At 44.5% G+C, this 24129-nt stretch overlaps 1 protein-coding gene across 2 annotated transcripts in view; it reads right to left on the bottom strand.

Moving 5' to 3' along the window:
- Positions 1-16: 16 nt before the first annotated feature.
- Positions 17-24129, bottom strand: part of UNC5C (unc-5 netrin receptor C) — a 242846-nt gene continuing 218733 nt past the window's right edge. For both annotated transcript variants that reach the window (XM_085057973.1, XM_085057974.1), the window contains 7 exons: positions 23951-24038; positions 14245-14413; positions 12356-12589; positions 7748-7897; positions 7350-7514; positions 4385-4563; positions 17-4151 (listed from right to left, as the gene is read on the bottom strand). In XM_085057973.1, the coding sequence (XP_084914099.1) occupies positions 3986-4151; positions 4385-4563; positions 7350-7514; positions 7748-7897; positions 12356-12589; positions 14245-14413; positions 23951-24038 (1151 nt within the window). In that variant the 3' untranslated portion in view covers positions 17-3985. The remainder of the gene's footprint in view (positions 4152-4384; positions 4564-7349; positions 7515-7747; positions 7898-12355; positions 12590-14244; positions 14414-23950; positions 24039-24129) is intronic.

The following is a 24129-nucleotide window of genomic DNA, read 5'->3' as shown; positions in this document are numbered from 1 at the left end:
CCACCCCTCCCTTCCCCATGCCCCCTGCCCCCAAAAGAAGAAAAGGAGAATCAAAAATAAACTACTGTAGGTAGCAATACAAGACATTAGGACACTGTCCACAATGACAGGCTTACAGCATGTAAATACATTTATTCTATATGTAAGCAACAGAAATAGCAAGAAACCCAGGGAACAGACATGTTTTGCTCTGTGGGTATTGCAGACTCCAACATGTCTCAGAGTGACTGCATTTCTGCCAGCAAGACGGAAAAAAGCCTTGGTCTCCCATTAAAGCAAATCTTGACTGGAGAGACCTTCACTGCTGCAACATTTTCAAGATCCACTAAAACAGCACTTAGGCCTTGCACTGTTGAGCAAGACACAGTGGATCAGTTATGATCATAAATTTTGAAAAAAAAAAAAAACCCAACCAAACCCCAAACTTACCCTATACACTGACAGTCACCTTTACAAGAACACAACACAAGAAGAACTGAAGAAAAAAAATAAGGTGAAAAGGACTGCCGCCAATAAATGTTTCTTACTCAGAAATTAAAGGTTTTCCTTGAAGTCAGTAGATATTATATATATATTTATATAATATATATACTATTTATAGTGCTAGCGATCAACATGTAATGAAGAGATGGTGTGAAGAGCAGCAAAACTGCTCCAATACAGAGCCAAAGGTGAACAACTAAAAGGAAAAGCATTTTAAAAAATAGTAATAACTGAAGGATAAGAAGCCTGCTGCCTTTTTTTTTTTTTTGTCTCAAAGCAGATGTGCTTACCTGACATAAAATGTTACAACAACTTTTAAGAGTCAGTTCTGCCTGCCAAAAGTCTTTGTCAGAGCCACCCCGCAGGAAGCCTTTTCCCTGCTCCATGTGACATTGCCGTGGTGGCAGCGACACGGTGGAGCCAAGGCTCAGCCCCACGAGATGGCACTGTGTCCATGCAATCCAGGCGGAGGCACTGCTGCTGCCTTTCCTCCCTCCAAAAATAACATCCTGAGCCCATCTGGCTGCCCTTGCTTCCCACCCTCTCTCCTTGGGGCAGCACGATGGGGATGCTGAGTGGTGAATACCACCAGCCAGAGCCCTCTCCCTCAGGGTGTGTCCTGCCACTGCCATTCTCCCCAGAAAGAAAGGAAAAACTGAACAAAATTAATGCAGGGGAAAGTGAGGTGAGGTGGGGGCTGCTGTTAGCAGCAGTGGCAAAGGAGGACTGCAGAGCTGCTGGTATGAGCTGTGGCTCTCTGGAGGAACCTTCCCCTGCTTCTCCCTGCCCTGCTAGGGTACAGGCAGCCAAAAGGGCTGTGCTGGGATCCTGCAAAGGCCTGTGGAGCCAGTGCTGGAGAAACCATCCAGCCTGGGATTGCACCAGGGGGTTGCAGGTGCTTTCTGAGCAGCTGGGGTGGAAGAAGAGCAGCTTCAGCACCCAGTGACAGTCATGCTGCTGCCCTAGTCATGCTCAGTGATAAAGGGTTACATTCTTGACCTCCAGCCACCTCTGTGGATGCTCCCCTTAATCAGAGCGTGCATTTTCCCTCGCAATTAATCCCCTGTGCTGAGATGCCACTAAAGGAAAATGCCCCAGAACCCTATGAGAAAGTTGTCCATCTGCAAGTCATTTCTCTTGCAGAAGGCATCAGAAGGCAGGTCAGGGAGCTGGCCACAGGAGCATCAACTCATAGCAGTGCAGATAACTATGAGACACCTTGTGGCCTGATCCTGGTGAGAAGAGAGCACATGCTGCCCACCCTGAAAAAGCTGGGATGTGGGGAGCACCAGCGAGCCTGGGGAGCAGCCAGCACACTGAGCCCAAAGGGCTGAAGGACAGCTAAACTCCTGCACCTGCCTTGGAAGGGGAGTCAAGCAGGAGGGACACATGGGAGAGGTGAAGAAGCACAAACTAAATACAACTGGTTACACCTGAAGATGGCACAGGAGGGGAAAAAAGGTGAGACCTATCTTTAAGGGTCATTTCAGCACTCTAAGGTGAGTAAAGGGTGTGGGGAAAGAGCAGAGCTGGAAGCCCCAGTCCAAGCCTCCTGAAGTTGAAAGCAAATTGCCATTAGCAGAGCAGTGGGCTGCATCTGATGCCCCAAGTGGAAAAGAAGATGGTTGCTTGTTGAAAGGCTGCCCAGGGCATTTCCACTTTAAGAGAAGGTGGGGCTTACACAAGAAAAACACACACACAGAGGCTGAAAGTTACAAATGCATGTCCTCTGCTCTCCAGTTTGACTGAAATGCTGGTTTGCAAGCTTCCTTGTTACTTCTTACAAGGAAGGGAACTTTTTGTGCTCACTGCCTGGTAGTCAATCAAACCTTACTCACTGGTCAGGGAGCTAGAGAAATTATAAGGAAAAAGTGCCAAGCCTATGGAAATGTCAAATGGAAAAAAAGGTCAGATGAAATTTTCTTTTCATTTTGACCAATGACATTTTCAAAAGTTACTTTCAAAGGTGCAGTCTGGAAAGCCTTGGGGAATGCAAAACCAAATCCACAAAAGAGAACAAGCTAACTCCAGTCTCAGCAAGCATATGGAATGGTAATGCACACGTGGGCAGGGGTATGCATGTGGGCACAACAGCAGTAACAGGGCCTGGCTGCTAACCTGGAGTGGATGGGTTGGGGAAGAAAGCCTTTCTGTGGCAGATGTAGAGGACAGCCAAGTCAGGCAGTAAAACTACTGCCCCACAAAACACAGGCTTCCCTGGCTGCAGCAAAACATGGGAATATCTGAGATCTCACACAGAATTGAACAAGTGATGTCTTGGTGCAACCTGGAGGCACCAGGGTGGTGCAGAACATGCCAGGGTCAGACACTTGGTGGGCAAACATCAGTGGAATGTCACCAGTTCATGCTGCCTTGGCACTGGACACAAAGCACAGCAATGCCAACACGAGGTGAGCAGCCTGTGTGGGCTGGAAGAGGACTTTGGAGGAGGAGTATGATGGCAAAGGGAAGGACAGACAGCATAGAGAGGGACACGTCCTAAAAGACCTTCAGGGAGGGGCCAACAGGTTCCATAAAATCAAAAATTATTCATTCTGCTGCTGACAAAATTAGAAAAAAAGTAATAATGGCAATAATAATAGTCATTATAATCCTCGCACTAGATACTAATCAGTAAATAACTATCATAGCAACTTCTCTCTTATATTTTTTCTGGGTTTCTCCCCCTCCCCTCCAACCACTCTAAATTGCATATCTGGCCCCTCACATTGCAAAGGGGTAGAAAGGGTGTAAATTGAAAATTCACTCAGATCCTTCATTCCCCACTGTCTCAGAGCTATTCTCCACACAGGCTCATGGGGACTGTCTTGGGGAAGGAAGGGAACGTTTTGTGTGTTCCTGCTTATCAGCCAGAGTACCTGCTTTCCAGATGCACACCCTGATTTTCTTGGTTTGTTTCTTTTTTACAAGTAGGTCTAGGAAACAGAACAATGACAGGAGGATCATTGCGAGACAACCAACGTGCAGAATTGTAGCCAAAATCTGACTTCACCAGAAACCAATAAGCTGAAAGAGCCACAACCAACTGTCCATAGCCTTGTCTAGAATGGCTTTAAACAAAAAATATAAAGAGCCATGGACAGTCTCCTTACCCCTGTCCAGAATCTGATGTAAACAACATCCATAGAAATTGGGATTGTTAAGAAAGTTTATCCATATATCTGGATAGCAATAAAAAGCGTTTCCTAGGAAACTGTAAAAACCTGTACCAAGCAGTGTACAGCCAAGCCGAGAGGAACATTAGGTTGATTTATATTTTCAAGGTATAACTTTGCATGATCTCTTTCTGATCCTGTGGTAATGTACAAGGAGAGCACGTGTGAAGGTCAGGGCTGGGTTTTTTTTGTTTGTTTGCTTGCTTTCTTCTCTGAAATGTCTCTTGTGTAACTCATTGGTCTGGGTGTTCATTTCAATTCTCATTTGCAATAGCAGGGCATTACCACTCCCTGCATCTGTCCTCCCTGGTCATGCCAAGGCTGCATTAGTAATTTCCTTCTGCTGCCAAAGAAACAACTGTTTCGTGTCTTCCCATTTCTTCAAGGACTGCTGCCAGCATGCTCAGGTTGCCATCAGGGAAATTCTGGGCTTCCCAGAGATCCAGGATCACCCCGGTGGGACTTGATTTCGTAGCAAAATAATTTAAGTACCTGCAATGAGCCAAAAGGAAACTAATTTTTTTGAGCTGCATGAAAACTACGTGAATTCATTCGATTTCAACCCACCCCTGTTGCTGGTGCTGTCAAGGTGCTTCATCCCCTGTGCAGCCAGCCTGACCAGCCTGACCATCTGCTTCCAGTGGGATTTTCACCAGGATGTTTCTGCACTTACCTCCCTCCCTAGGAGCTTCCCTGCCCGACCACACCCAGGCAACCCTGCTCACCTGTCCAGTTTCAGCTTGTGGGCCAGCATCCTCCAGTCGTGGCCTCTGGTCTGGGGAGCATCCAGGCTGCTGCACAGCTTCTGCCTGATGGGAAGGGGGATGCTGAAAGCACTGGGCCCTACGATGGTGGTGATGGTGCCTGCTGAGTCCATGGGAGGGTAATCGATGCCAGTAGGCTCCTGAGATTGGAAAGACAGAAAAAAAGCATAAAAAACTCATCAGTTTTGTTACTGAGTGCAGAGACAATTGTAGAACTACACCCTCTGAGACTCAGTGCTTTTACTTGCAGCCCTCAGCTAATCTAGTGTTTATGTTAGTCAGCTGGAAAACTGAGAAAAAGAAATATTTATAATCCACTTCAGGTAGATAAAAGATTTTTTTTTCTCCTCTTTTTTTGAGGGTGAATATTACTGTAGCTGGACAAAAAGGTCACAGCCCCAGGCAGCCAGAAACACCTGTGCTAAAGACTTGTCATTAAATGCTGATTTGTTTTCTCCTCTGTGAACTGTCTTGTTGCTTTGTGTCAAACTGGCTGTTGGGAAGGAACTGCAATACCTGAAACTGCCTTAAAACCAGGCAGCTCTTAGCTTAAGCTGCTGTCCCTAGCACTGCAAGGAGTTTGCTGGAGATGCTCACAGTCCTGTTTTAATCTCTGGTTTACTCCCCAAAAACGTTTTCAGAGATGGAGAGGGGAGAGCCAGAGCAATGCACAGAATTAAATCTTTTACTTCCACTATTTTATCAATTAATTATCTTCCACTGTATAAATATGAAATTTTTTTGCATTTTTTTCTTTTTTTTAACACATGGCATTTTAGGCAATCAATGACATTTCAAACCAAGGAAGTTTTATGCCACACTGTAATGTCCTCAATTAGCATGTTGAATGTGGCATCTGTTCTTGGGTGCCAAAGCCTTGCATCACAGACTGTCTGCCCCAACCCCACTGTGCCCAACAGCCTGGCAGCAGGCACTGCCCAGGAGCCAGGAACATGATGTGCCTGACATTGGTGCTGCCTGCAGGCTCAGCTGCATGGGAGGTTGGAAGCAGCAGTAGGGTGGTGACAGTGGCATCACAGACAGATAACCTTTTCTTTATATTCTGGGCCAAAAGACACAAGTGCTGCCCTGGCTCTCAAGGTGGCCTGCAGCCCCAGGGGCTTCAGGACTGCTGCAGAAGGGACCTAGGTATCTCTGGCATTGCCCTGTGGGTCTTTTGTGTAAGTATCAACAGCACAAGATTAAAGAGGGCTTCAAAAATTAATCCTGGGAGACTTTTATCACGATTTTCCTCCTGCTTTGCAAACGAGCATGTTTTGGCACTCACTGCATTTGTGTTTTTGAAGTCCCAGTGGTAGACACTGTATAAAGCCAGGATAAGACAGTTTAATCTGCAGAAATTTTACATCCTTTGCAGGGGACTAAAAAGAAAGCCCATAATGGGAGGATGCAGGAACTGTGTTACTGTATTTTTATTGCAGGGTGACAAAGGCAGAGAGGCAAATCCAGCAATAAAGAAAGATGCCAGCACAGTCCCGCAATGCCTAACCACAAGTTGGATACCACTAGCCTAACCTCAGAAGAAAATGTGAGGAACCATAGCTGCAGTTTCCTGATGCCTGGTCTGATGTCTTTATCATGCTTCTAGAGGCACACATCAGTTTCCAAGTTGCAGTTATTACCCTCTCAGGTGACTTATCATCAAATCTCTGAGTTATAGGATTTTTCCTAGCTGACCCTACATTCCAGCTCTTAGCAGCCCAAGGTCCTCTTGTTCCTTGCTGGAGTTGGGGAATATCCCAAGGTGTCAACAACAAGGGGCAATTTTGCAGGAGGCAGCCTTGATCACAGTGGTGTTATTCACTCCCTCTATTCATCCTTGATGGATAGGATCACAGCACAAGAAAAGAATATTATCCTGTTCCCTCTGAATCTATTACCAGCCCCTATTACACACAACCAGCTGAAGATGATTATAGCGTATACTTGCATTTCATTAAAGTTACTTTCAGTTCTCTCTCTATTCTCTGTGAGGTTAAATTAGTGATTACCTCAATGCAGCACTTATTACAATAATTGTTTATGATGCTTGTTTTACCATCTGTCCTTAATGCTGTGCAGTCCCCAGATGAATGTGTAACTTTACACCCACTAACCAAGCAGATGTTATGGGTAATGGTGCTCACTCTCAGAGCCTTACAGCACAAGTAACTTTGGTCTTTGCTCTCACAGTAATTTCTGCCTGACAGTCTGCTCCTCGTACTGCCAAGGGTACCAGGGACAAAATCCACCAATGCTACTTCACACCTGAATGTTGCTCCATCTCAACCCCAAGCTTAACTGCCCCAAGGAGCAAAAATTCTCCAGGTGCTACATAGCATTGGCAAAGATGTTCCCAAACTCATGGTAATATTTCTTCTGGAAAATGTCAGCCATCAAAAGAAAAATTGCCAAAGACAATAGTCATGGTTTGTAGCAGTAGCAAAACATGAGAAGAGTTTACTGCAACGAGACCATTTGATATTCCCTATTGCACAGCAGCTATTATGTGGGGTCAGAGGGGAGTGGCTCATGGAGCACACAGCACTGACATTTTCCTAGTCTCTTTTCTCTCTCTCAGGGAACTGTCAGGCACGATGGGTCTCATGGACCACCAAGGAAACAGGATCATGGGAACCCCATGAGATGTGTTAGGGAGTGGTAGGCAAAGAGCTCCTCCACACAGACACAGACCAAAGCTGCCCTCGTTCCTCCCTTGAAGGAAGGATGCTTCCTTCCAGGTGGGAGAAACTAAGGAAAAAAGCAACAGGAGATACAAAGCAATGACTTAACCCATTCTTTATGCCCATACCAGCAGTCAGGAGGAAACTGGGAAGCCCTAAAGAGGTAGCAATGGGAAAGGTTATACCTCCTCATCCCTCCCATGTTCCTGCAGTTGGATAGAAAAGAACACAACTTCATTTACCTCTGAGACAGAGCAGTTGAGCTGGAAGATCTGTCCTTCTCCTTCGACCTGCCGCACGCAGAGTTTGCACACCAGCTCCTGGGTATTCAGACTGAACCTCTCCAGTGTGAAGGTGCAGTGCAGGTTCCTCTGACATCCACTCCAGATGTGGTAAAAGGGAATCTCCTGCAGGGGGAAAGCAAAGAAGTATAGCCAGGGAGGGATGTGGGACCAAGGCATGGATGCTGTGTGACCAGAGACTGCAGGCTCCATGCTAATGGGACTGCAAATGGTCCAGGGAAAAAAGTGTCCATGGAACTATAGCCTGGCTCCTGGTGTTTTTTAAACACACCTGTGTGTAACAGTATTTCTTTAAGCCTCACTGCTAGCATCCAATGTGAATGTTTTGTTATGCTCACCTGGTATTTAGCCAGCAGTTTGCTCTTCCAGAGAGAATGGGCAATATCATGAATGGACAGACGGAGGTTGTGGGTGCTTCCCTTAAAATGCAAAGCTTTGGGCTCCTCCAAAAGCTGTCCACCCATCTGCTGCTCAAGCTGGAGGACCTCCTGCAGTATTGGAATAAAAAGAAGAACGTGGTCAGGTTTCATCAAGACAGCATGCTGATCTTCTGAGTTCTCAACATTGTCTGCTGCAGATGCTGCAACTTGCATAATATACATATGAATACATAGGTTCAGGGTTACTGAAATACTGATCATGCAATTAAAAGCTAGCAGGCCAAGAGTCTAGTCATTTTCTGAATGCTGAAAGCTAAAGATAAATATAAGCTTGTAATTAATGAGACCACAGTGGAATGTTGCCTCCAAACAGCCTAATTGCAGACCACAGGGAAGAAGCAAGCACAAAGGCACCTACATGAGCTCCATTAGAAACAAACACAGCCAGTCTCAGCCACATTTAATTACAAGAGTCAACCAACCAACCAACCACTCTCTTGTGGCCAAAGACAATCACACACAGTGGGGATGCTCAAGGAGTACAGGGGCACACAAAACTGGGATACTGCCCCAGGCCAATAAAGGAGCCCCTATTTCAACTAAGCTACTCCTGACCACATTCAGGGAGGCAGCAAGCATATGAGAAAGGCACCTGTCAGATCCTGAAGCTAAAACAATGTTGTTTTATTGGCCATTAGAGGAAAAGAAACAAAATCAGGAAACCCTTCAGATTAAGGTTGTGCCAATGAATCAGTTCCAGCTTCTTTCCAGTGCCACCTAATTACTTCATCAAGATGTCTAAAGAGCAGTCAATAGTAATTATCTGATTACTATAGATCTTCATTATGTTCCAATTACCTCCCTGGAAGGTCCAGAACATGACTTGTGGAACTGTGAGCTAATTGCAGATGCCAGCTCTCAGTCATGCAGGGCACAGGTGCTGAGAAGCTGCTCCTGCCTGTGCTGCACCAGCTCTGGGAGCTGCACTACTGTGGGGAAAACCCTGCAGTGTGATGCTGCACCACACCAGATCAGGGTGCCTACTTTCAACATCCCACTTTTGCTAGCCACCCTGGGCCCCTGCAGCCCTTCCACGTGCTCTAACTGGAGGATGCTGAGCAGCCTGTCCTCCTCCCATGGCACTTAGCTAATTAATTCAGAATTAATTTGGAGCCATGACTTGCACAGCCCTTCAAACACACTGGCTGGTTCCTGCCATACGGCATTTTTTTAGAGCAGTGCTTATCTTGCTGGCTGGCACCTCTGGGACCTCCTGAGCAAAAACCTGAGCTGTATATTTCTTTCCCCATGCTGAGGTGGCTGTGGTCATCCTGCCCATTGTGTCTCATCACCCCTGTGAGGCAGGATCTATTTCCTAGGAGAGGGAGCTGTGTAAGGCATCACTCCATCACCTGTGTCACCAGAACAGCCACAACCCGGGCCTCCTCATTAATGGGGAATGAGCAAACAGCAGTGCTCAGTCTAAGCTGTGCCTTTCTTCAATAAAAGGGAAAATATGGATTAAATAACAGAGAGAAGATCACAGGCTATTTTTGGGTGGTGTTTTTGAAGAGTTACTGCGTGGCACGAGGCAGGTTGGGGGATGTCATCCTGCTACAGCCTGAAGTCCTTCACATGCCCCCAGTGTGGGAGGCAGCTGTTTCCATGTGTCTGGCTGCCCAGCCCTGCCATGCTGCCACACACAGGACACATACCTCAGTCTCAAAGCCTCAAAGCCCCACATCAATAAAGAGATCATATTATTATTTTTTCTTTTTCTTTTTTTGGGTTTTTGTTTTGTTTTGTTTTGTTTTGTTTTTTTAACGGGAGACTAGCTTGGGCAGCCTCTTCAAAGTGCAAAAATCAGCCTTAAAAAAAGAGGCCAATGCTCAAGATCACAACTCCACACCTCCTTGCCCAAAAAGCATTTTTGTGAGCCTCCCATCCAGGTGGCCCAGGACCCTGCAGGGCAGAGGATGCTGCATGTGTGATCAGCACTGAGCCCACGCTGCTCCACGGCCGCCAGGAACCTCACTAAGCTGCTCCCAGAATTACTGAGCCCTTACTGATGGCAAGTCATTACACTTCCCCACTGTACCGTGGGTGCCTGCAGCTCAGCTGTGAGTGCTTACTCTGCATGATGGGAGGGAAAAGTCTGCTGGATAAACACTGCACTGTGTTTTATACTGCAACTACTTGTCTTCCTTTGGTGGCTGTAAAAACACATTCAGCATATGGCGCACTCATTCCTAGTTGTAAATAATAACAGAATGCATTTGGTTGTCTATTAAAATACACACAATTCCCTACAAAGGCTCTTCCAAAGCTCAGACAACGCAGTGTGGGAATATTGCTCTTCCCTACCCTTGCTGTGCTTTGTCCAGAGCAGCCAGCCTCAAGACAATGAGACATTGCAGCTGGTGCTTCACCTGCTGCTTACAACTTTTCTTGCCTCTCCAAAATACTTTTCACCTCAGGATCTGCTGGTCCAGCCCTGTCTGCATGCCTTGTCCCACACAGCCCAAGGTAATTGCCTGGTGAATGCCTTCCCTTTGGCAATAGGGCAGTGCCAAGGATGTCCTCCCAGCAGGGCAGGGGCTGCTGCAGCACCAGCTGCTGGCAAAGCATGTGGCAAACACCCCAACCTTTTTTTTCTTTCTGAATCGTCATAGTTTGAGTCTACACAGCACTGTCACACAGGGATGCTTGGTACACACCAGTTCATAAGTGCCTGCTTATGTACACAGGTCCATAGCCAGCCCTTCCATCTACACCTGCTTTACTTGTCTACAGATGGTTTACTGGGTTTCTTTTTCCTCAATCTTCTCCTTCCCCAGCCCTTACATTTCCAAAGAAGGGCAACTTATGCATTCATAAGAGTCTGTGGCCAGCAAATACATGTTCTTGTCCTCCTGCAAACCACCAGCTAGCTGGGTCTTGAACCCCTTGGGTGCCCCTCCAGTCTTGGGGTAGACATGCCAAAGAGAAAGAAAATTAAAATGTATGATGTAAAAAGGCAGTAGGTACTGAGTGGGATGGCAGGATCCCAAGGACTGACCTGCTGCCCTCCCAAATGCTGGCTGCAGCTTCTCAGGTAAAGGATGGTCACCCAGTGTGGCTCTGTGCCTCTCCTGATCCCCTCTGCTGTCGCACTGAATTGGATTAACTTCAGCACACAACTCTCCCTACAGTCTATTAGAAACAGACCAACAGCTCCTGAGTAAAACCTAATTAGATTCCTCAGCTCTGACTGCATTAGCTGGCTGGCCAAGGCCCCTCCGACTCACTTATTATTACCTCAGGCCTTGTCAAACCCATGGAAAATTGTATTATGCAGCACAGGCATAAGAACCATCAGGACCTTTGAAGCCTGATTGCTATGAAAGATCCTTTTCACTTTTTTTTTTTCTAAATAGGAAAAACAAAAGGGAAATCAGACCAGGGAAAATAATTGTTTCTAAAAGACTGGCAACACCAGTACAGAGGCCAAGCTCCCAGAGGACAAAACCATGCTGAAGTCCCCATGTGCCTGCTTCAACCCTTACACTTTGCTGCTTTTCTTACATATAAAAGAGTATCCCTTCAGCAAAACCTAGGCAGGCAAACCTTGATGTCAGATAGTATCAGGGGGGACAGCCAAGCGTGCTGCTCTCAGTGATGGAATTCACTGTTCTGAGAAACACAAACATCTCCCAGCCAGTGTATGTGGATTTAAATCCCAGTAATTCCCATGCAGTCCTGGGGAAACAAAAGTACGTCCAGCAGGAGGATGACTCTGCTTAGTTAGGCTTTGATACCATTTTGCTGCAAATAGGCATTTGTGAAGTTGCATTAACTACAACCAAAGGAAAACTCCACCTTTTAATAAACTCTGTTGTGCAGTTGGAGCTACATATTTCATGAGCACATCTATTATAGATACAATCTGTATAAATACAGGTATTTATAAAGAGAAATAGCAAGCATGGTTACCTCTCTGCTCATCTGTATGTAGTGAGTGTGTGTTTGTGTGCATGCCAGAATTACAGGGAGAGTAAGGTTATGTAGTTAGGGATAGCAACAGCTTTGGTTTATTCCAGCTGCGAATTCCCAACACAAAACGCTGCACGCAAAGAGGTGTAATAAAGCAGTAGGAAAGCAGGCAGTGATTAACGGGCCAGAAGCTTCTTTTATCATTATCAACTATTTACAGAGAAGCATTTATATGTTTCTCCATCTCTGGGGAGCTGGCACTTAGCATTAAAAATACATGAATAACGAATGAAGCCCTGTGTACCTTATGGCCTTTTAATAATGCAAAAACCTTAGGATTCAGGATATGATACAGGTAAACAAAGGAAAAAAGACTGGTGGGCGGAAAACAGTGTGAAATCCCTATGCAAAGGACAATTTATAGTGTGTGGGAGTTAAACTGTAAAACAGCAGCTTGCTGTCAAGCTCTTCTTCTACCAGAAAATAACCCAGGGAGCATGAATACATGGAGCAGAGAGTCTAGTCACTGCTATGACTGCAGTGCTGTGACAGCTGGGGAGGGAGAGGGAGAGGAAGCAGGAGATGAAGAGCCACCTTAAGAGCATCCTGCGTGTCATCGAGGCAGTAGACCCGGATGCTGTACTCCAGCGAAGAGCAGGACAGAGGTCCAAAGATGGCCAGTTTGAGACGTTTGGCTGCTGCCTTGGTGACTGACTGTCCCACCAAGGCATAGGTGCTGAGGGTTTCTGTCAGGATATGGCAGGCCTCTGGGTCCAGCTGGATATAGCACGGGGTGGTGAAGTTTTCCTCTCCAACCACCACCACATCCTAAGAGAGAAAAAGGCCAAGTTACAGCATGTGACACCTCAAAGCTGCTCCTCTTTCAGGCAGCAAGGCCCCTTACAGACCTAGATGATGCAAAAAGTCCTTGCTGTTTGCCCCTTGGATTAATCAAGATCTAAAATTCCTGCTTCCAGCTTTTCTCCTGCGTAGGTACAGGGAGTAGATTTCTCTGGGTGGCGATGTTGGAGGTTGAAAACTCCCCCTGTCCTCACTCCTGCTTTTAAAGCCCTGGGCAGAGTTAGGCAAATAATGAAAATATCACCAAGACTTTATTGAAAGAGCTGTTGCAGAACTAATCATTTGGTGACCATGATTTAACATCAGCAGTCCCAGGCATGCTGAATAAATAACTGCCCTTCACTTCCTAAGCATGACAATAAGGAGTTATAAAAACTCAAGGAAGGGAAGCAACCTCTATGATGGCCAAATACCACATCTACATGAAATATCACCTGCTGCTTCTTCAGAATAATCCTCCATGATGAGACTGCAGGGTGAAGGAAAAAAATGCATACTGCCTGAATGCAGATGACCTCCCCACCCTGGGCGTACAGGGAAAAAGCTCCCCTGCTAATTTCTCCCTTCAACCCTGCGTGTAACATCCTGCATGCAACACAAGGTGCTTTGAATGGCTTTGAGAGGCAGGAAAATGTGCTGGAGTGCAGGCTGCACCTCCTCCATGGCCACAGAAGACCTGGCTCTGGCAGGAAGTGCTTGCCCTGAATGATGGTGCTGGGCTGTGCATGAATGTGTGTGCACACGTGTGTGTGAGGCTCAGCTTGGAGGAGCTGCTCCAGAACTGAGCAGAGGAGGAAGATTGCTGTGGGATGGCCCCATGGATGCTGCACACACACCAGGGTTTGTGCTCAGCTGGCAGAGAAACCTCTGTCAAGGGCAGGAGGGAAAAACGAAGGGTGCCAGTAACACATAGGCAAGGGGCAAGGGTGGGGGAAAAACGAAGAGGTGCCAGTAACACACAGACACAAAAAAGGAACACTCTGGTGCCAAGAGTCAGGCTGTGGGGTGCAGATTAGCTGGCGAGACAGAGCCGTGTTTGCTGCATGCTCCCTCCCAGCAGGAGGAAGAGCCAGAGCCACAGGAAGAGGACAAACACAAGAGGCTTCTGAAGACAATGCAGGACATGGCACTTTTGCTGCTGTCAGCCCAACTGCCTTCAGAAGCCACCCTGACCTTATTAAACTTACCAGTAGGAGAAGGTGCTCCTGCCAAATTAATTAGGAGACCAAACTGGTGGCAGCAGGGGCCTAGGAGCACAGAGCTGGAGAGGAGGGCTCTGTCAGGATGGCCCAGCCTTGCCAAGAGCATCACTTTATGCTCCAGTTACAATGGAAGATCCTTTTGCCACACTGCCTTGGGACATTCTCCTGCTGTACTATTGGCAAGGAACTAACTCAGTCTCCCATCACAGAAAGCAGCTAGTACTAGGAGACAAGTAGTACTGCCCCAAGACAGATCTCTGCATGGGCACTGGGCACCTCAGGCATCCAGTGTGGAAAGGCGCTCCCATTATCTCACATGGAAACCCCAAAATTCAGGCATCGAGGTTCAGAAGGGCAAGTAAAGGACCAGCAGAGAGCCCTACATGCACTCAGCACTCAGGCTGAGCTCTGGAGCCTCACCTCCCACGGTCCTTGGGCTGCCTGGTGCTTCAGCTGGATCTGCCAGTCATCTGTGTTTGGCTCTGCACAGTGGTGCATGGTCAAAATGACAGGCCGGGTCAGCAGGGCTCCTGGGGGGCCACAGCTCACCACTGGGGTCAGCAGGGTTTGGCTGTCTTCTACAGGTGGCCTGACAAGGAGACAGAAAGATGGATACATTAAGGGAGTTGAAAAAGACAAAAAGGTTCATTTGGGTGTGTAAAATTAACAAACTCTTCCCTTAAAATAAAAAAGATGGCGCAAGCAAAATAGGAGGGTTTTGTTTTTCCTTTAGTTTTTCCAAATCCATATTTATTTCCTTTTTTTTTGGTTTGTTTTTGTGCCAAATATCTCTCATGTGTCAAAATGCAGGTTTAGGTGTCAGCAAATTATAGGTCACATTTGCTGAGAACCCTCCATTCTGAAGGATCCTTGCAGATGGTATGCAGAGGCTTCATTTCACCCACTGCCAAAATGTGGGCACTGCTGCATTTGGCAGTTGTTCAGTAACACACAAAAATGAATGGTGGCTCTTGCAGGCACCACTTGTGAGAATTATTTACTGTCAGCACAGAGAAAACTGAAGAAGGGGAAGACATTGAACTAATAAGCATGTAAGCATGTCTGAAACCTTGTAAGAGGTACACAGCACATCTGAGATGTGCAGTTTGAGTCCTGAGTCATCACCAAACACACTGACACTCCATTTGACTTAAAATGCATTCAGATCTACTAGAATGGCTATTGAAATATGCCTGCAGGGAGCAGGTGTCACCGCTGATGTTGGAGAAGGGATGAAGGGATAGTAAGGAATAGTGCAGGGGTAAAACACACTTGTAAATCCAAAGATTTCTAGTGATTACCCTGAGCTGTTCAGCTAAAAAACCAGGTATTATACAGTGTGCTTGCTGCCAGTCACTAGGAATGGGTGTTATGGGAAATAGTATGAATATTTAGGATACACAGCATCCACTGTAAATTATAGAGAGTGTGTGTGTGTGCACATGTGTGCATGTGCAAACCATCCCAGACCAACCACTGAGGAGCTTAAAACAAGAGGAAGCATGAGTGACTTTAACTATCCTGACATCTGGTGTATGACAAATACAGCTGAAAGTGCCTCATCAGCTGCCTCCCTAAATAATAGAGGACAAATTCATGATCCAGAAACCAGCAAGCAGGAGATTAGAAGTGTTCAATGTGATCTGCACTTAAAATCCTGATCTGCCCACGGGACCTCACATGCTCTGCACCGGCTAAGGATTCAACCCCATCTGCATCAGTCTTAGTGAAATTAGTGGAGACAACATTGCTGTTTTTTTCTGCAAGTCTTTGCCTTTACCAGGAGGAAAAAAAAAAATAGCTGTAATCACAGAATCATAGATTCATGCTGAGATGGAAGGGACCCATAAGGATCATCAAGTCCAACTCCTGGCCCTGCACAGCACCATCCCCAGGAGTCACACCGTGTGCCTGAGAGCATTGTCCAAATGCTTCCTGAACTCTGTCAGGCTGGTGCTGTGACCACTGCCCTGGGGAGCTGTTCCAGTGCCCGACCACCCTCTGGGTAAAAAACCTTTTCATCCAACCTAAACCTCCCCTGACACAGTTTCAGACAATTCCCTCTGTTCCTGTCACTAGTCACCAGAGAGAAGGGATCAGTGCCTGCCTCTCCTCTTCCCCTCACAAGGAATTTGTAGATTGTGATGAGGTCTCCCCTCAGCCTCCTCTTCTCCAGGCTGAACAGACCAAGTCGCCTCAGCTGCTCATACAGCTTCCCCTCAAGACCCTTCACCATTTTCACTGCTCTCCTTTGGATGCTCTCTAATAGTTTAAAATCTTTTTTAAACTTTGGTGGCCAAAACTGCACACAATATTCAAGGTGAGGCCACACAATGCAGAGCAGAGCAGGTAATCTTAGACAACATTTTCAAGGAGGCCAAATCAGGACAGAACCTATTTTGATATCAAATTTATCACACCTATTCTGGCTATTGCAAATATATTTCCATAGGACTAATCTAATTTTGTCCACTTTAATTCTCCCTGCCTATTCCATTAATGTCACAGAAAATGAAAGACAAACTTTTGAGAAATCCTTTTTCGAAATGGGAGGAAGGCACTTTTGAAAATTATCCCTTGTTGCTACAAGTGTTGTGGAGGTTTTTATAACATTTGAGAAAAAAAAAAGGGTCTGCCATTGAAAAATTTAAATCTATGCAATTCAGTAAATCCAGATGATACGCATCTCTGGAAATTAACTGATGAGTTTACTAAATGACTTAACAATTGTTTCTGAAAATCCATGGACTGGAAACAAACAGCTGCGATATAGATGTCTTTCAAAAAAGATGTAAAGTATGACAATCTGGAAAGCTATCATGTATTGTGCCAGCTAGTTTAGCCTAACAAACAGTACACAAAATAAATGAAACGCTAGCAGATAGAGTACCTAGTCCATCTCCTCTTGCATACTGCAGGGAATCTCTGGATTCAGACTAAGAAGATGAGGTATCACTCTTGCAAGACCAGACAGTAAATAATTGAACAGTTTTTCATTAAAACATTCTTTCTTTTTCTGACTCATTTACATTGTTGGTTTGTTGTGGTTTTTTTCCGTAAGAAGCAACAAGAAGCCTAAAAACACTCAGAGTGTGTCAGTGGTTTTTAATGGTCATCAGCCTTGGGAATAAGTGGATATTTGAACTAATCTCCTATTCAAGAAATTCAAGAACTTCCAAGAAATTCAAGAAATTTCAAGAAAAATAATGTTTTATGAGAAAGATACCTCAAAATTACAAACATAATGTTTTGTGAGAAAGATACCTCAAAATTACAATATTTGTATGGAAAGCTATAGATATGACCAGCTATAGACTTAATCATCTAGTTAACCGAACTTCATTGAAAAGGACTGACCCACAAAAAAGGAAAGAAAAAAAAATACAAGCTATCATAGTTTTTTGGACTGAATTACAAAACAAGCAGTCAAAAAGAATGTGAGAGTGAATGTATCATGATTGCCTTAAAAAAAATTATTACAGTGCCTTTTAGGTGAAAAATGAGCTAAAATTGACAAGCACTGATGCATGCAGTTAAAAAAAACCCCAAAAGGTCATTAAAATTATATGGTACTGATAAATCATGCAGTCCAAAGTTGTCTCCAAGTCAAGTTAAGTTTAGTCACTGCTTCATGCCAAAAATTTTTTAACTGTCAGATTTTAGGACTCTGATGAAGGGCATGATTCTGTGCTGCAACTCTTTATAGCTGATTAGCACAAGTATAAAAAAATTATGCAGAACACCAAGTCAGGATGTGTTGCAGACTGCACAGGGAGTAACTGAGATGGGAGGTAGACACAAGCATACAAAGGATGGACATGTTAAAAATATCAAGGCTTAGTGTTTTTTCCCCAGGTTCATAAACAGCATTTTGTCACCAGACTTTGAAGATTTATTGCCCAGTGGATGAGATATGCATGGTCCAGACCTGGGTATTTATGAAACCAGACACTCTGATTAGTGAAGAGCAGAAAAATGGGCCATTTGTGGGGATGCTTGACTTTGCAGTCCCAAATTCCCATCCAGGCACACATCAGAGACTGGCACCACAAGATTACTGAACACCTGCTGGTCACAGTGACTCTCCAACATCCACCTCATGCAGATAAACCTTTAAAAACTGAGATATCATGAGTTGCAGAGAAGTTCTCAAGTGGTGTGAAGCAGGTCATTGTCACTGTTAAGGTGAAATCACAGCTCTATTAAAGTCTAGTCTAACCCTCTCTGACTACTGTGAGGCCAGAATTTCTACTCACAATATGGAAAACACAATATTAAATTTGTAGGTAATGATTAATAAGGAATCACTGCAAGTAACAGTGAGAGACAGAAAACAATGCCAAAATTCTAGAGAAGGTAAAAATATGAGTAGGAATAAAATCCTCTTAATGGTACAGTAACTCAAACTGGAGCAAAACAAGTTTCAAAGAGTTGTTTAGTAACATAGAAAACAATAAAAGTGAACAAGATTTGCAGTGAGCTTGCTGCAACACAGCAAGCCTCAACATGTAACGTGACACAGTGACAAAAAGCAAATCTGATTTCTGGTGCTGTATGGGACAAGGCATGTCAGAGCACATCATGGTGATATTCCCTTTCCTCTCCAGCTCTAACATGACTGCAGGTAGGAGGGTGTGCAGGGAACACCACAAGATCTCAGAAATAAACACCTGAAACCCACAGGAATGAGGCTTAACAACACAATGGCACACACAGCAGAGATGTGCCCTATAACAAGTGACAGGAAAAAGGAACAAAAATCTCTCGACAAATCTTTTCTTGCTTCTGACTGTTTTCAATTTCCATTTTAAAACAAAAGGATTATGCCTTACTATAGCTAATGAGAACAGAAACAGATGCAGTAGACAAGATACATTATACAAGGAATATTAATTGTTCTTCTTCAAAGCATAAACCAACACTAATTCATGGACTTAGTAAACAACAAATTCCCCTGAAGACAACTTATTGTGTAGCCACTCATTACAGGCAATTTTATTCCTTCTCCTGAAACAGGTGATGAAGCACCAGCAAAGCCAGGATCCCAGCCGAGAGGAGCACGTGCTGTGATCCAACATTGAGATTTATGTGATATAGATTTCAGGAGATCCAGCACAACCTGAGACACAGGGGAGCATATAGAGCAAGGGAGTTAGGCCTACAAGCAGATATCATCAGAACTGTGGGGCAGCTTTTAGGCTGTTATCCAAAAGAAGAACCCCAAACCCAAGCCCCTGAAAAACCCTCATCAACATGTGCTTCACTTCAGGCTTGCAGCAGCCTTGGGATAACTTTTTAGAGGAGACTGGGCACTCAGCTCTATGACTCCAAACCAAAAAGACTTTTTTGCTTTACAAAGATCTGAGACCAAAATTCAACTCACTGCTTAGCATTTCTATTAAAAGGTACTAACAGTAACTGAAAGATCTTCAGATATTTTTAGATGTTTTCCCATCCCTCACAGATTATCAAGAACAGTCAACTTATATTTAAAAGCAAACAAACTTTTATTCACCGTATCTGGTCCCTCCACAATCAAATTTGTGTTTTTAATGGGATTACTCATTTGAAACCGTCTCCCTGTAATAAGCCAGACCATATTCATTAAGGTAGCTGTCAGACAGCAGATGTGAGCACAACTAGATAAATCTCTGCTCCTCAGTGGGACTACATTGTGCTCCCTGCCGCTGTGCTCCAGGCAATCACAGCAGCTCAGGAAGCACAGCACAGGACAGAGAAGGGAGAGAGGAATGGCTACTGCATAACAACCCTTCTACACAGCTTAGACAAAAGTCAGAGGGAAGACATTTTATTTCTCCTTTCATTGCTGGGGCTTTATTTTTTAATATGTGTTCTAGCGTAAGTTTCAAATTTAATATTCTTGACAGACCCTGGCTCTTCTGACAGTCTGTCTATAGAAGAAAAACAAAAAGTTTGCCCTCCCCTTTTTCTCATGCTCTGGTCTTTTTTATGTTGAATTTTTCAATTACAGTGACTGGCACTTCATGAAATTGTCTTCTGGAGTTGCAAAGTAATTTTGTTTATGCAACTGGGATAAAGAAGGAAGGAGGAGAAATGAGATGTGGAAGACTTCAATTTCTTTTATTTCACATCACTAAGCTTAAGGTTTACAGGCAAAAAAGGCAACATTGCTCCTTGGATCACACTCATTGATCAGATGCTTGACTTTATCATAAAGTCTATGCATACATTATGAAGCCATTGATACAAATCCTGGCAAGGCTCACCTGACCCTTTTCTCTTTGAAGGAAGCTAATTTGAAATTTGCACATTTATGTATGTCTTCCATCAAGACCTTCAAGAGTGCTTCTTGCTCTGTTCTTCCAGATTGTCAAATTTTGTGGGCACAGTGACATCCACTTTCATTTGGAACACCTCCTGTGGGATGGATTATACAGGAGTGTCCTTCACAGCCCTGTATCTATTTTGTGCAGTTCTTGCCTCTGATTAGAGTATGCAAGAGTAGCTCCACCTAATGCTGTGCAAGCTCTGCAGGGGTGCACACAGGAACACAGGAACTGCCATACAAGATAAAACCAGTGGTCCATCAAGACCCAGACCCCATCCAGCACTGACCACTGCCAGATGTTTCTGAAGGAAACACAGCTCCACCAATTTAGCTCACAGCAAGATTTGTTTTTTAACCCGAGGCAGTCAAGCAAATACTGGAGGTTTATAGTCATGCTATTTAATCTTTAGGATTAAATTACAGATTAATAAATAAATTAATTAATCTGTAAAACTCAGACTCTGACAGGTGCTCATGGGAACAAGCTCTTGCCAGGCACTGGTCAACACAATGTGCTGAATTTTACAGATGAAACCACTACTCAAGAAGGGATCCCTTCTTGCAAATCTCAAAGTTCGTCACACTTCCCCAGACTAAGGGAGAGAGCATGTGATCACCACTGAAAAAGGCACCAAGCTTCAAGACAGAAACCTGTCTGATGGCTGTGAAATATTCTCACAGGGTTGTAATTTTTTTCAGTTACACACACACACACAAACATACATATACACATAAATATATGTGTACAAACACACCCCCATATATACATAGATATCCTTTTCCCCACTGTAGCTGCTTCATAAAGCACGTGGATCTTTTCCTGAGGTCAACACACCAGCCAGGCATCAGAGCCTGGTAGCTGCCTGCCATCCAGCCTGCCCCAAATGACACGCAGAATGAAGGTGAGCTTGCAGGACAGAAAGAGGAATAACACTTTCCTGGAGCATCAGTCCAGTAAAAGAGAAACCCCACTGTGCCACAAGTATGCTAACAAACTCAGAAAACAACTACCTCCAAGTGGTGTTTACTGCAAGCTATCAGAACCCCAATTCACTGCAGGAGGATAATGCTTTTTGGGTGACCTTCCTGCTCTCACATGCTTCGATGGATATGAAATGAAATAAACAGACTGCCTCAGAAAGCTCTCCTAACCAATCTGCAAAGCAACACAAAGAGTGATATTACTGGGTTGTGAAGTCTCTCAAATTTCTGTACTACAGCTTTGAGAGACTAACTGGGGAAATACATTACGAAAACAAAGGAAGGAAAAGAAAAGGGGAATTTGCAGGACTCTGAGAGATATATTTTGTGTTTCAGCTTGACTGCTCAGTAGTTTCATATTTCTACAGACAAAGTGTGAGCTAGATCTTAAGTTGCTGGAGATATGTGAGCAGTGGTGGTGACCCTCTCTGTTGCTGCACTGGTTCTGTCAGGGTAGCACTGTGGAGAACACATTCTGGCCCCAATGGTAGTTGTAACATCAAGGGCAAGATTCTGCCTTAATTTCTGATTATAACATTCATTTTGTAATTTCCTGTATGTCCTCTTCCAAGCTACATCAACACATAACAGGACTTTTCAACCCATACACATTTGCACAGTGCTCATGACAATAAATATAGGCTCTCACAGGGCTGTTGAGCACACTGCAGTTACTGCCTGGCCATGAAAGCAAATGTCTGCAGCTAGTCCTTTCTGGGGACTATCACTCTCTGCTAGAGTGCTGCAAGAGAGCAGTAGCTGATTTAAAAAATAGTTATGGCACACAGCAACTTGTGGTACCCATATGACTCCAATTATAGGAAACAACATCTGTGGCCCATGCAGTTGGAAAAAAATGCTGTGACTGATCTGTAGCTCTCCTACAGAAGTGAAGTGTCTGCTAACCAGTCCTGCAGCAGGACCATTACAGCTGGGTGCCACCCACCCCTTTCTGCTTCTTGGCCCCTGGGGAAAGGGGGCAGGTAACAGGGGAAGATGTTACACTTGTTTGATATTGAAGCCCTTTTTAGTGAATATTCAGTTCTGAGTGATCTGGACAACACCCAGTGAGCTCCATCTTAAATATCCTAGCAGAAGTTGGTTTGCAAGAGCATGAAGAGCCTGGTGTGCTTATGAGCAGCAGAAAAGCTGCCACAAATCAAAGAAGCAGCTGGACTCTGTGCACCCAGAGAGTGACCACAATATGATGAGCTCTGCTGCCCCACGGCCAAGGCAGACTGCTCTCCTCTCCTAGGGAAAGAATCGCTTCTAAAATCTTCATTGTAAGCCAGGATTCACACCAATCTGTTTACTTGTGCAGGTGTCCTTTGGCAGGCAGCACATATCCAGCCATGCTCTTCCCAATACAGGTTAACTTATCCTTCTATCCTCTGTGTGACTTGCTGAGCTACAGCTATCACAAAGCATGCAGAGAAGGCTTTATGATCCTTGAAGAAAATAAATTAGACTAGTATGTGACATTAGTTGTCCACAACTGCATGAATAAAGAAACAGGGATTCCCTCCATAAATGTCTGTAAAGAAAATAATTGCACATATAGTACCTTCTAGGAATTAAATATTTATTTTTTTAATTAGGTATTTTAGAAGGGGAGATTTAGAGGCAAGTTGAACAACAGGGATGCCATCTGATATTATTTTCCTTCCTCAGGAAAGAGTCTTTGTTCAACACTGTTTGTAAACGTCTTTAAAACACAGCCAAAAGTAATAGGAATACAATCAATACTAGCTATGAACAGAGACATTTTTTTCTGTAGCTGCAATTAGCTATTTTCAAAGAGCAGCTGATGAATAATGTATGCAAAAGGGTGGGTGGAAGGATTACTTAATTTTTCTTTAAGCAGATTATTTTAGCTTGGGTGAAAGACTACCAAGCTAAAGAATAGTGTTCAATATCACACAGTGTATAAACAGCTGTGGCTTAGCACATAATAAAAGCTATTAAGAGGCTGAGCCAAAAAACATATCTAGCTATGAGGAGAAAGAGGCAAAGTACCGTGTAATGACTGCCTTAGCTTCATATTTGCCACTCTGCCTTTTTGCACATGAGTCCATTCTGCACCCCAGAATCCTTTCTGTTCATTAGGGTTTTCTACATGGCTCCAAATGGTATCTTGGTCTTTTTGTAAATTTTTTTTTTTTTGTTTAATTTCAAGGCTGCCAGATCACCCAGTAGACATTAAGATCTAGAATATGAATTGGCCTCACATGCAGGTACCAGGTGACAACAACAGTGGTCACCCCATCTGCCCTGGGTGTCTTTGGCATGCAGGATCTGGGGCAAGGCAGCAAGGAGGTGGAGGACACCAAAAGCTTTGGCTCCATCCTCCTCACTGCATGGACCAGCCAAGCCCATGAAGAGTGAAATAGAAATTCACCTTCACTCTAACAGGAGAGATTTTCCAGGTCAGGTGCTCAGGCACCTGTCCCTCCACTGAGCTGATTTATCACCTTTTTATTACCTTTCTCCACTGCTCTCTTCTCCTTTGCAGCACAGGTCTTTATCAAGAGGTTACCTCACACCTTCTGGGCTGCACAAACTCATGCTGGCACATTTTCCTTGCTCCCCCACAATTCAGCATCCCCCCGGCCTGAGGTCTTGCTGCAGACTGCAAATCTTGGTTAGAAAAGCAAATGTCTGAGCTGGTTTTGTGATAAAGTTTATCCTTGGCTTTGCTTTCAATTACCTCCAATTCAACAAATAGTTCCAATGCATTGCATAATAATGCTTTGCATAAGCATTATTACCACAGGTCTTTAGTTACTACGTTTCCCCCCTCTATTAATGCACAAGGAAATAAAGGGAGATTTTTACCTCATGTTCTCCTTCCTGTGAACTGTCAGATACATTTCATAGACTCTCCCTTGTGGAACGGCTCCCGCTGGGATCAGCAAGCTTACCCCTGAAGAACAGAAGAGACACAAAAGATAAAATGGAGAAAAAAGAGGTGAGTGTGTCTGTGAAGAGGAGTGACGGGAGAGGCAGAAGATGAA

Source organism: Lichenostomus cassidix, chromosome 4, assembly GCF_008360975.1.
Source record: "Lichenostomus cassidix isolate B80296 chromosome 4, HeHo_3.0, whole genome shotgun sequence".
NCBI lineage: Eukaryota > Metazoa > Chordata > Aves > Passeriformes > Meliphagidae > Lichenostomus > Lichenostomus cassidix.
The sequence above is the reverse complement of the archived record's forward strand: the minus strand, read 5'-3'. Positions and strand labels throughout refer to the sequence as shown.